Source organism: Cynoglossus semilaevis, chromosome Z (assembly GCF_000523025.1).
Source record: "Cynoglossus semilaevis isolate Cse_v1.0 chromosome Z, Cse_v1.0, whole genome shotgun sequence".
NCBI lineage: Eukaryota > Metazoa > Chordata > Actinopteri > Pleuronectiformes > Cynoglossidae > Cynoglossus > Cynoglossus semilaevis.
Window position 1 is genome coordinate 418073 of NC_024328.1, and position 12561 is coordinate 430633.

At 37.6% G+C, this 12561-nt stretch overlaps 1 protein-coding gene across 5 annotated transcripts in view; it reads left to right on the forward strand.

Moving 5' to 3' along the window:
• sgsm1a (small G protein signaling modulator 1a) overlaps window positions 1-12192 on the forward strand; it is a 32471-nt gene extending 20279 nt beyond the window's left edge. For 3 of the 5 annotated variants that reach the window (XM_025053090.1, XM_025053091.1, XM_025053092.1), the window contains 13 exons: window positions 2341-2470; window positions 2904-2968; window positions 4257-4402; window positions 5085-5213; window positions 5307-5489; window positions 6456-6527; window positions 6721-7809; window positions 7899-8023; window positions 8752-8834; window positions 8965-9074; window positions 9181-9277; window positions 9514-9681; window positions 10525-12192. In XM_025053090.1, coding sequence (XP_024908858.1) covers window positions 2341-2470; window positions 2904-2968; window positions 4257-4402; window positions 5085-5213; window positions 5307-5489; window positions 6456-6527; window positions 6721-7809; window positions 7899-8023; window positions 8752-8834; window positions 8965-9074; window positions 9181-9277; window positions 9514-9681; window positions 10525-10613 — 2486 coding nt within the window. In that variant the 3' untranslated portion in view covers window positions 10614-12192. The remainder of the gene's footprint in view (window positions 1-2340; window positions 2471-2903; window positions 2969-4256; window positions 4403-5084; window positions 5214-5306; window positions 5490-6455; window positions 6528-6720; window positions 7810-7898; window positions 8024-8751; window positions 8835-8964; window positions 9075-9180; window positions 9278-9513; window positions 9682-10524) is intronic. The other 2 variants (XM_008335542.3, XM_017043242.2) reach the window with 1 other exon arrangement.
• Window positions 12193-12561: the final 369 nt, after the last annotated feature.

Genomic DNA, 12561 nt, shown 5'->3' on the forward strand with positions numbered 1-12561 from the left:
CACTCTTTCACTGTGTCCCACTGCAGCCCGGTACCAAATAACCTATACACTAGTACTAGTCTGCGAACTGGGGCTTTGGGACACCTGATCTAAACAGTCTTCCAGATACAACCCTCCCTTCAAGGGGAACTATATTGCTGCTGTGGCTCCCAGTGAAAATTAGTTTGGCACCTCTGCTCTAATAGATCTTTCAGTTGTCTTAAAGAATCCTCTTCACTCAGAGGCCTGTCACCTCCTGTGGCAAAGTGTATTGATGTGCCTCATTATTAAAACTCCTGTTGCTCCCTGTCACTATGTGCAACCTTTATGAGGTAATTTGCAGACAAATGATTGATCAAATGTAACTGGTTGGAGAGAAGAAAAATCTTTTAACCCTAACCTCTGTTAGATTTTGATTAAATGCAATGATTAAAATACTAATTTGTTTTTTGGATGGACTTAAATGTGTCTGACATTGGCTTTTTCTTTTAATTACAATTTTAATTGGGAAGATACATCTGGTACACTGCAGTGTTTCACAGTTACTGTTTTAAGACAATGAAGCAAGTTTTTGAATAAAACTATACTTAAAAGACAAACACATAATCCATCGGTGAACCAGAGCTTTCAAATCTCTGTTATAGCACGGTCTACAGGGGAGTAGGGGCTGCTACAGACCTAACAAACTAAATTTCTTGATTATAATGAAGCCTACTGTATATGCTACTATGCATGTAAGCACCTGTAAGCAATATTTTCATAAAAACGTCAAATAAGCCGTGAAAATAAGGATGGTTTAACTTTAAAGAGATAGAAACGTACAAAAATCAAATTCAAAACTCAAATTAGCATCTTGTTCTTTTCATTAAAAAATCAGGTTTATAGTAAATTATACAATACCAAACAGTTGACACAGAGTCTGAAGCTGCTGCAGTAAACTATTTGACGCCTGTCTTGTCATCCAGCATGATTAGTTTGTTTATTTCTGTTGCCTTTGTACAGTCAGGTTTGTCACAATATACATTGGAGATTCTGGGTCCTGAGGACTAGCGTTGATTGAAGTTGATTAGCTGACTCTTTTTTGGACAGACTTAAATGTGTTGGACAATTTTTCTTTTAATTACAATTTTTAATTGGGAACTAGTGTTAATAATTGTTGGATTTGTAAGTGGAATTCTTTCATAATCTTGTTTCATGTTTTGAGTTGGATTCAACTTTGGTGTTCACAGTTATGTGATTCTCATTTTCATAAAGGAGGCGATTAAAAAACTGCTTATAGTCACATTCATTGTATACATATATTAGGGATGTCTAATATTAACTTTGTTCCTATATATAATATGCCAGTATTGTCCAAATACTAAATTTCCAATTCCGATATCAACCGATACCAATATACGTCTGGTAATATTTATTAATTTATCTGTAAAAACCACTGTAGGAGTTTCTGGCACCAGCTTTCTGCATACAATCCCCAAATTATTAAAATAGATTAATTAAAGAGCTGCAAAGCTGCCATCTAGTGACTTTCACTTTAATATACAGCCGTTTTTCCCCAAAACTATATTTAGAGTACACATCATTTGGAAAACGCAGACATTGCATTGTCGGGTTTTCATTATTTGTGAAAAAAACAATAAAGATTCTCACAGATATAACATATATGCTAATATCAGCTGATAATATTGGTCAGCTGATATTATTGGACATCCCTTATATTTATTAGATGTATATATGTATATGGCGTATATACAGTATATTATATATATATACATATATACAGTATATATATATATACATAGATATATTTTGTTGTGAATTAGTTTGATCGGAGAAAGAAGTGACAGGCAGAAGCAGATAAGAAGATGGGACATTTCGAAAAATGTTAACTGACAGGAGGAGAAATAGTGAGAAACATGTTTAAAACAACTTCACTCTGATTTAAGTCAATAATCAGTTCATTCTGCCTGTGGTAATATCCAGAATACAATTACTAATTGCGTGGCTAAAGCAGGCAAGAACAGCTTTTCTGTACAGTTTTGGGTAGACAGGTTATTAAGAGAGCACAGAAGATTTTATTAATTTAAATTAGGTCTTTAGTTTTATGGGTGTTTTTTGAGGACACAGATTTGTATTTGGAGTCTGACATCCATAAGGACAGTCATAGGTTAAGGCTTCTTCCAACATTGCTACATGAATTTGCTGCAACTTTTATGTAATTAAAAAACGAATACATTAAATTTAGGAAAATACTAAGCTTAACAATTTTTCTTAAAGTGTTTCCATCTGAGATGATCATTGCAGTGTGCAGTGTAATGGTTTTATTATTCTGAAGTGTGTGTCTGTATTTGAATGTTGCAGTGACTGCTCCAGAGCTGATGGATCCGGGAGCTACGATGTGGCATCCCACTCTCAGGAAGATGTCGTGTTCTTCTTGTTCTCAAGGGAGCTTCTCTGATGGAGTGACACCCAAAGGATGTAACCATGAGAGGTAAGAGATAAACACAGCCCTGGTTAGACTAGAGAGTTTCACTGAGTCGTGACGAGGGGACTACACCTCCGACGTCTGCAGGAACAAGGCCACTCACTCAGACATTCCTCAGCGTCACACCACAGATTCTCTACTGCAGAAGAAGAATGCTGTGAAAAGGAGCAAAGACACAAAGGATAAAATAGGTGACATTTACCTTACTGACGTGATAATGTGTGGGAAAATTTGATGAAAAGCTAGACACGTGAAAACGAACACCTATTAAAAAAGAAATCCATTGACATTTTCAAATGAAAGGTTATCCCCAGAAGCCTAACACACTTTAGATATAAAATATTAGAAAGTTAACATCGGGAGTGTAAACATTCAGGAGATTAATGACTGTAAACTATAAATATTCCTAAGTTTGAAAACAATCTCCATTTTTTTGCAGGGCTCCACTGAAGCTGCTTTGTGACAGCATGAAGTATCAGATCATCTCTCGGGCGTTTTATGGCTGTACGTTTTCACTTTCTATGTGCACTAAAAACACAGAAGAATTTGTTATAAATATTTACAGCTGAAATGAAATACATACAGAAACCAAATATTTGGTTACAACAATGACAAAAAAAAACAACTCTATGTTTCCCTATTAAACCCTAATAAATGACAAAATCATTTTCTAAATTACTTGATTTAGATTGTACGGAGCCCCAAAAGGGACATGGGGAAAAAAGAAAAAAAAGAAACGTATCGCATGCTCACGAGATACTTTCTTGTGCGCACAAGATACGAGAAAATAGATCTAAGACATTGTGCCACACATACATACAGGGTAATACATTAAAAAAAAAAAAAACAATCATGTACAGTACGTACGGTTTGGAAATCTAAGATACAGGCATGTCATGCATTTAATTAATGTAGGGTACCTTATTTAGACCCAGGAGGGCACTGTTGTTGTGCCCTACTATCGCAAAGAAACTTTCACGTAATTACGTGATGTCTGTAAAGCACACTGAGTTTGCTTTGTGCATGAAATGCTCTCTATAAATAAAATTGAAATTTATGAAATGATGAAAGTCCACCTGCGAGCCAAGAATATGGCTTGTTTGCACGATTCAGTTGAATTGTACATTATGCTTGGCTTGAGTCATAGTGAGATTTTACAATTATTGGGCTCTGTGGATGAGATTTTTTTATTAGTATGCGTACTCTCAGAAGGATGAGGAGGATGAAGGATGAGGATGATTTACGTATATAGGTATTTACCCTTCACGAACCTCCCTACACTGTCATCAACAGTAGAACAACAACAACAACAGCAGTACCCTACATTAATTAAATGCTCACCATATATACAGTACATATGTCACGCATGACATGCCATACGTACTGAACATGATTGTTTTTTTTAATGTATTACCCTGTATGTATGTGTGGCAAAATGTCTTGTTATACTTTATCGTGCTCACAAGATACGTTTCTCTCCCCTCCTTTCCTCCCCCATGTCCCTTTAGGGGCTCCGTAAAGTTTAGATTAATTATATTTTGTGTTGTCAAGACATAACATTGGTTTGTGGGTTTTGGCTAAATAAATAGGCCAGATCTTTAGATTTGTTTTTGTTTTTTTATTGTTGTTTTGTAAGATAGCATATTTTCTTAATGTGTTCTTTAAATTATTCTGTATGAATTAAAGCTCTTAAGAAATATGTCATTCTCAGGTGGTTTTAAATTTACCTTTAACGGTAAGTTCACACCTGTCTCTGCAGAGGTATGATTTGATTACCTGTGTTGTGAACTAGGGCTGGCATACTGTCGTCACCTGTCCACTGTGCGTACGCACCTCTCTGCCCTCGTCAATTACACCATCGTGGCGCCTGATGTGCCGTGTGATGCCTACAAAGGGGTCACCACAGATGTGTGGACGATGTTCCTCCAGGACTGCACAGTAAGCATGTCTCAGTCAATCTGCTTTACACACACAGCAGCCGCTGACATGTCCTCTCACTACATCCATATGTCACACGTCAGTCTCATTCATACGTGTCCTGTGCTAATTGTGCAGCTCTCACTAATAGTTTCATAACCGTGTGCATGAGGCACCGCTAATGGTACTGGTAATGTCAGAGTCATCATCAACGTCTTATATAATCATTGGTTTAGTTAAGCATTAATACGAGATTTATATCTCACTTCTGTGATCTAATGATGTCGTTATTCACGTTAGGTTATTTTCTCTTCCGCTTCTTTTAGTTTAAGGCTTCTGACAGATTTGGGTGTGTTACTGCCCTCTTCTGGACCTATTTTTACTGTAAAACATAACTACTTGCAAAAAAAAAGAGAAATTGTAGGCAAATGGCAGCATTGCAGCGGAGAAACATATCTCCATACACTTCTAGTTAAGATAATTAGGTTTGAGATGATTGGGGGTATTACTTTGATATAATTATATAGATAAATCTCTGTATTTAGTAGAAATTCTTATACAAAATAGATGGTTAATGAGGTTATTAGTAGTAACATTGCTAAATTTAGGGTTAGATCCTGGAACTACAGTTTTTTCACATAGTGAAGAATTGAGGACAATAAATTACATAAACCAATAACTGTGACTTGATGAATATCTTCAGACCTGCAAGGAGCAGGAGCTGTTTCGTCTGGTCTACTTCGGTGGCGTGGAGTCCTCTCTGCGGAAGAAGGTTTGGCCTTATCTGCTCGGTCACTACCAGTTTGGAATGTCAGATACCCAGAGGAATGAGGTTTGTTGTTCCCTTCATTCTCACTTTGCTAAAAATTGATTTACACCTGAACTAATGACCCTTGGTTCCTCTCCCTTAACCCCGCCACACTAGGTGGATGAACAGGTGCGAGTGTGCTACCAGGAGACCATGTGTGAGTGGCTCAGCTGTGAGGAAATTATCCGCCAGAGAGAGAAGGAGCAGCACGCTGTAGCCCTGGCTAAGTGTTCCTCCGTGGTGAGCACAGACAGTTCCAGTCAGAGGATGATTCCTCACGACTCCACCGTCAGCAGTGAGGTACGGCAGGAGCACGTACACACTATCAAAGAGAGAAAAAGTACAAATAATTATTAATTTACATTGTCAGCTTACAAAGGCAGACAGTGCTTTGTTCTGTTGTGTCTACAGTAGGCATTATACTGAATGATGTGAAAATTCCACTTGTGGTGATGGTGGAATCCAAAATATATAAAAAAAGACTTTGGAGCTTGAAACCTCAGTCTTTGGTGATGTGCTAAGATTTGAACATGCCCTGAATGCATCTCCTTGCTATATGAATTATTTTTCCTACACATGCAATTGCATTCACATTTATTCATTGCAAACGTAAAGTAAAATATAAAAGTCAGTGTCTGTTGTATCTGCTGCCCTCTTGAGGTATCCAAAGGAACTACAGCGACACTGTATAATCAAAGTCAAAGTCAACTTTATTGTCAACTATATACCATACAGACAGGACATATGGCACAATGAATTTGCCCTCTTGGACCCACAGTGCAAAATGGCAAGAATATAATAAAGGAGATATTTACAAGGGACATAGTAGTTACATAATAACTACTATACAGTAAACAGATGATTGTAATTAAGCACTTTTTTAAACCATCAAAAACCAAATCAGAACTTCTCAAACTGTTGTGGTGTATTTTATGCATACACAACCAAAAACTTTGGATGGTTTCAATGTTTTAATTAACATCTAGTCTATTCACTGCTCAGTGATTATCTGTTGATGTGGACACATGTTCAGTGTGTATAGAAGACCCAGATGAACGTGAGTGTTAACATTTGGTCTGCTTTATTTACAGTGTTTTTCTATTGTTAATATTTAAATAATAACTTGTTTTTCTTACAGTAGAGGGCAATGTTCATATTATAATGTGGCCAAAGATAATGAAAGCTTACTGGAGGAGGACTTACTGATTTGTTTTTATTTACTGTAATTATAATAGCCTTGGACTAAATGCATTTTTTTTAATTCAGTCCCAGTCGTCCCAGAGTTCAGACAGACAGAGTCTGGCTCACCTGCAGAGTGACTCCGGCAACAGCACACAGGTAATGTTCTCTATAACAGATTCCTCATGAAATACTCTAATTTCAAATCATGTCCTGTTTTAGGACAGTGTCTGATGTATGTCATCAGTAATTCTCATAACATATTGAGGTATATTCCTGTGCCCTTCAAAACTCTTTCTCCTCGCACCACTTCCCCTTGAGTAGTCTGCTTCCCTCTGGTTTGTTCTTTCAGGTGTTTGAGTCCGTGGAGGAGGTGGACCAAATAGAGATGGAGCCTAAGGCCGACGAGGCCAAACAAGTGCCAAAGATGCCAAATGGTGCACTTCAGAATGAGACATGCTCTCCTGATTCTGCACATCCCTCCTCTCGTAACTTCTCTGTCACTTCTGGCTTGTCGGATGTGTCACTAAGCACAGAGGACGCTGCTGCACCTGACACAACCTCAAGATCTTCAGCCGTCTCCATCCCTCAGACTGTACACAGCACTGTCAAATCCACAGGGCCGGATGCTGAAGGTATCTCAAAGGAAATGCAAAATCTGGATAAACTTGAAGTTGGGGACAAAAACAAGGAAAAGAAAGAGGCAATTAAAACATTGGATGTAACTAAAACTAGAGAAAAAACTAAGACTGAGGTCACAGTTGATGAAATGGTCCAACCAAAGGAAGAGTCTGTGGATCAGTCTGAAGCTAATGAAACAAAGGAAGAAAAGATAGATGATGAAAGCCTGAAGTCGGATGATGAAAAATCTTTAGACTTAGTTACAAATAGAAAAGAAATATCTGTTCATAATACATTGATGAAAAAATCTTCAGAAGCAGAAGATGTGGAAACATCAAAGCTTGAGGAAAAGATAAAAGAAACTAAGGACACAGGAACAGACAGTAAACCACCAGAGTTTTATTCCAGACAGGGAAAGGAAAACACCATTCAAGCTTCCATGGCTCCTGAGAAGGAAACTGTCCTTCTAGTCTCAGCAGAAACTAGAGTCTCCGGAGCCTACGGTGCCTCTCAGAAGGAGGAGGCTCAGGTTATGACTGAATCTGATGAGTCCCCCTCAGCCATAGAGATGGAAGAGATCCCCAAAGCCAAAGTTTCTATGGCGCCTTGGAGCAGTAAGGGCCATGGTGAACCCCTGTATTCTTGTAAAGAGCTCAGACCAGAGGAAGAGCAGGGAAAACCTAGTCCTGAGGGCACTGAGTCCATGCTGTCAGAGGAGCCAGAGATAGAGAGTCTGTACACTCACTTTGTTTCTGTAGCAGAGTCACGAGACACCAAGAACAAGGGGACCTCTCAAGAACCCGCTGGAAGTAGTTTTCCTGTAAGCTAACAAGTTTTAGAGATTAAATCCATTTATTTTTGGTCAAGATAATCGACTTTATACTCTTTAATGACTGCTGTTTGTTTCAGCAAGAGCTCCTGGACTTGTATACACTAAACCTGCACCGCATCGATAAGGACGTCCAGCGCTGTGACAGGAACTACTGGTACTTTACTGCTGCCAACCTGGGGAAACTGCGCAACATTATGTGCAGGTATAAAAACAACTTGACAGCAGCCTGTTTGTAATAACATTTCATGAAATTAGGGGAAAAGATTGTAGTATTATTGTAGTACACAGATCTCTAGATGAAATTTAATACTATCAACAATGTTTCCATGTCCATTTATATCACTTGATCTTTTTTAATTTCTTGTGAACAATTTATTATATCAGTTACAGTACAAATGGGAACCGAAACAACACTTTCGCATGATGCATTAAAGGAAATTATTTTTATGTGCTGTCAGTCAACAGTGTTCCACCTGTCACCAAAGCAGAGCTATTAAGCAAAACTATGAGCAAATCGTTAAAAGTGTGGTCTCAAGTGCTATGCAACATTTGCTTTTGTTTTATTAAAGAGAAGTGACATAACAAGTAAAGTACAGTAGTAACAGTGTGTCCTAGGTCATACTGAATGACTGATCAGTGCTGACGAATGGAACATGCCACAGTCTAGTTGGACGTGGAGCTCATCACAACATTCCAGGAGCAACTGTTGACCTGTTTGTGTTGCATAGTATGTGTAGTGATATTTTGAGCATAGAAAGAAAAAAAAAAGGCACAGTTTAACCGTTTGCCGACATAATTGTGTAACTTAGAAAACTTGGCTTCTTTTACAAAGATTGTTTTCTTCTGACAGTATTTAATCCTGAAAAGTTTTGCTCAGACTCAAATATAGTGTAAGTGCCACTCTAATCCTTCTTCATCTTCTGCTCACAGCTATATCTGGAGACACCTGGACATCGGTTACGTGCAGGGCATGTGTGATCTTCTGGCCCCACTCCTTGTCATTCTAGATGACGGTGACTCAACAGGCTGACTCATACTTTTTTCCATCCTTTATTGACATGTGATGTATCTTTACAGTTATTGATGGAAAAGCTAAGGATTTCCATCCCACTGACTTTCTCTCTGTGTGTTTCCACATCACAGAGGCCATGGCCTATAGCTGCTTCACTGAGCTCATGAAGAGAATGAATCAGAACTTCCCACATGGAGGAGCCATGGATTCTCACTTTGCCAACATGCGCTCCTTAATCCAGGTGAGACAGCAACAGTGAAACCTCAGCACAAACAATAAAGCTCCCACCCACAATCACAGTCACTGTTTGTCTTCCTAAATCTGCCCTGATCCCTGTCTTTGTGCAGATTCTGGACTCTGAACTGTTTGAGCTGATGCACCAGAACGGTGACTACACTCACTTCTATTTTTGTTACCGCTGGTTTCTCTTGGACTTCAAGCGAGGTAAATTGGCCGCAAAATGCAAAAGATTTTGTGCCAGTTAGAGGAAGAGGAAACCCACACCCACTTTATTTGTTGTTTGGGAAAATGCCAGTTAACCTGCCAACTTATTAACAGCACATCCTCTAACTTGGAAATGTCATCACAGCTCTTGTTGGAAATACCGTAATTGGCATATGTTATTTTTATAAGAAATTACTGTTTTATTATGTTTTTCTTTTTTGTTATTTCTCTGACAGAGCTGGTGTACGACGATGTGTTTTCAGCCTGGGAAACAATTTGGGCAGCTAAGCACGTCTCCTCTAGTCACTTTGTCCTCTTCATCGCTCTAGCACTAGTGGAGGTCTACAGGGACATCATCCTGGAGAACAACATGGACTTCACTGATATCATTAAGTTCTTCAATGGTAAATTGCATAACATTTACATCATTTGAGGGTCATTCTGACCATGAACAGTTTGGGTCAAACTACAGTCCAGACTGAATAACTGCCTTGCAGAGAGAGAGATGGTCTTGGCCTTTTAATTGAGTCTTGGAACAGTTTATTTTTATTACCCCATTGATTCACTTTGAGTCATGAGAGGAATCAGTTCAGTGTAGAATCTAGAGTTCTGTACACTGTAAACCAGTGGTAGACAAGGTGGGGGATGGACCCCTTCTAGGGGATGCAGTACTGCAGGGAGCAATACAAAATCTTTTTGTAATGTATATTTGAATACTTTTTTCATCCTTTACATAAATGTACAGAGCAAGCATGTTATTATATCTAGATATAAAGGCAAAACAAAACAAATTAAATGGATTAGATAAAATAATAAAATCAAATATGTCAGTAAATGCATATAATCAGATGGTACTTCAGAGTTTGCACAATATCATCATGAGTAAAGCAAGGACTTTGAACAATATGTTTAGTTTCATGGCAGTATAAAGAAAATGGTGTAAAACATATTCTCCAAAAAGTGTTAGGCTTAAGAAATGTTCCTTCTGGTGAAGTGTCTCACCGTGTGTTATTTATCCATATGGAAGACTAATAACATATTTTTTAGCCAGTCTTTAGAGCGAGGTGGAGTAGTGGACTTCCATGTTGACAGGATAAGTTTTTTGGCAGCTACCAATGCCAATTATACAGCTGAATGTGTGACAGCCAAATATGGCCAGATTCAGATCAGGCTTAATAAATACATTTCACACTAAATGGACAGCTTCAACTCTTTCTGACCTTGGGTGTTGTTCTCTTGTCTTTCAGAAATGGCTGAGCATCATAACATAAAGCAGATTATGACGCTGGCTCGAGATCTGGTGTGTAAAGTGCAAATGCTGATTGAGAACAAGTAACGGTGCTTTTCTTTTCCTTTAAAGCAAAGTTGCTGTAGCAGCACAAGTTTATCTGAGCTCACATACATACTGTACACAGCCAGACACACACACACACGACACAAAGCCTTTACAATCTCTGTTTGCTGCTATGAGCCTTATTGACTCTGTCCAATTATCCAGTAATTTGTGTTGTCAGCAGGTGTCCGAGACTTTTGGGCTTAATACTTTGGTCTGGTCTACGTTGTTGAACGTCTGTTCAACAGTTAACAAATGTAGAAAGAAAACATTTTTAAATGTCAGACTTGCCTCAAATGTGGAACATGGTACTAGTGCACTTATATATTTTCAAATAAGGATTTTAGTTGCACATTTTAAACCAAAATGCAGAGCTGAATTGAAAAAGAGATTATATTTATTAGAAACAATGTTGTGATAATAGTTATTATATAAGATAAAACAGTTAGTATTTGTTCTTTTACGAGTTTATGTAAATTTACATTTTTAAATATTTCAGTGAATACCCTTTTACTATTTCTGGATTGAGTGAAAAATGTAACTATTAATTTTTCTTCACAAAATAGTCTTAATTTGAATTCCTTTTCGGCAAACACACCAACCTCCAGGTATGTCCAGAAAATCTTAGCTTTCAACACCATGCCAGTGATTAGCTCCCAGAAGTGTTTTCAGTCTGCCTTGTCTACCAAATAGTATGTCCTGCATTGTTATGTGTGAACTGTACTGTACTAAGAGAATAATGTGTTGTACTGTAGTTGAACTATGACGATTATATTATGTTTCCCGTTGTTAAACCATAACCTGATTATCAATGTGACGTTTGGATGTTTGCCCAGATATACATACAAAAGCCTGGTTCAATAGTCTTTTTAAACTATTCCTTCCAGTGAATGATTGTTTGTATTTGTTGTAAACTGTGCAGTTTACTCGCCTTTGTTTTTTCTTTATTGTCTCGTATTGTCTGGCGCTGTTTTCTCAAATAAAGAGTTCCATTTAGCTTGACTAGGAGTGCTAACAGAAACTCACATTTGTTGCAATAGTGTACAAGTGACTACTAGCAAAGGCATGGCAATGAAACTGTGTCTATGGAATTAAGAAGTTTCCAGTGGACACAAAACACATGCTATTAACCTCAGTAGCAGTAACTACTCTTGCTGACATTGTTGCCTGTGATTGTGTTCTTTCCTGACGGTGTTGGCAGTAAATTGTTTTTACGTGAACTATTTTGCTTTAGAAAAAATAAACTCTTTCTGATTCATTGTATTTATTAAACAAATAATTTATTTGTTTTAGATGTTATTTAGTTATTATAATTATTTTCTTTATGCTGCCTTGTTTGTAGCTTATATTTTTTATTTTGTGGTCAGCTTGACATACATATTGTTAAACAATCAAAATCTATACTAAGATTAAATATACAGTATGTGTATATGGTATGTGTTCTTATTAAAAAAATAAAAATGGAATTATTATTTTTCCAAAGACAGTTTGTAAGGTGTATTCTAATGGGAAAACCAACGGGAAAACAAATGGTAAAGGTAAGTATTAAAGAACTGTTAAAAAATTGTTGATATGAACATGTTGATATGAACATGTTGTTTTACTATTTTGAGTTAAGTAAATCTATACTTACTACTATATCTATACTTATTCTTCTTTTTCTTTCAGCGTTGTCCCTTTTTCAGGGGTTGCCACAGCAAATCATTGATTTCCATCTCTCTCTGTTCTCTGTATCTTCCACTCTGACTCCAACTATCTGGATGTCCTCCCTCACTGCATCCATATATCTCCTCTTTGACCTTCCTCTTTGTCTCCTACCTGATAGCTCCAGCTCTAACATTCTTCTACCAATGTATCCACTGTCCCTCCTCTGCACATGTCCAAACCATCTCAATCTGGCTTCTCTAGCTTTTTCTCCAAACCTTCCTGTCTGTGTTGTCCCTCTAATGAC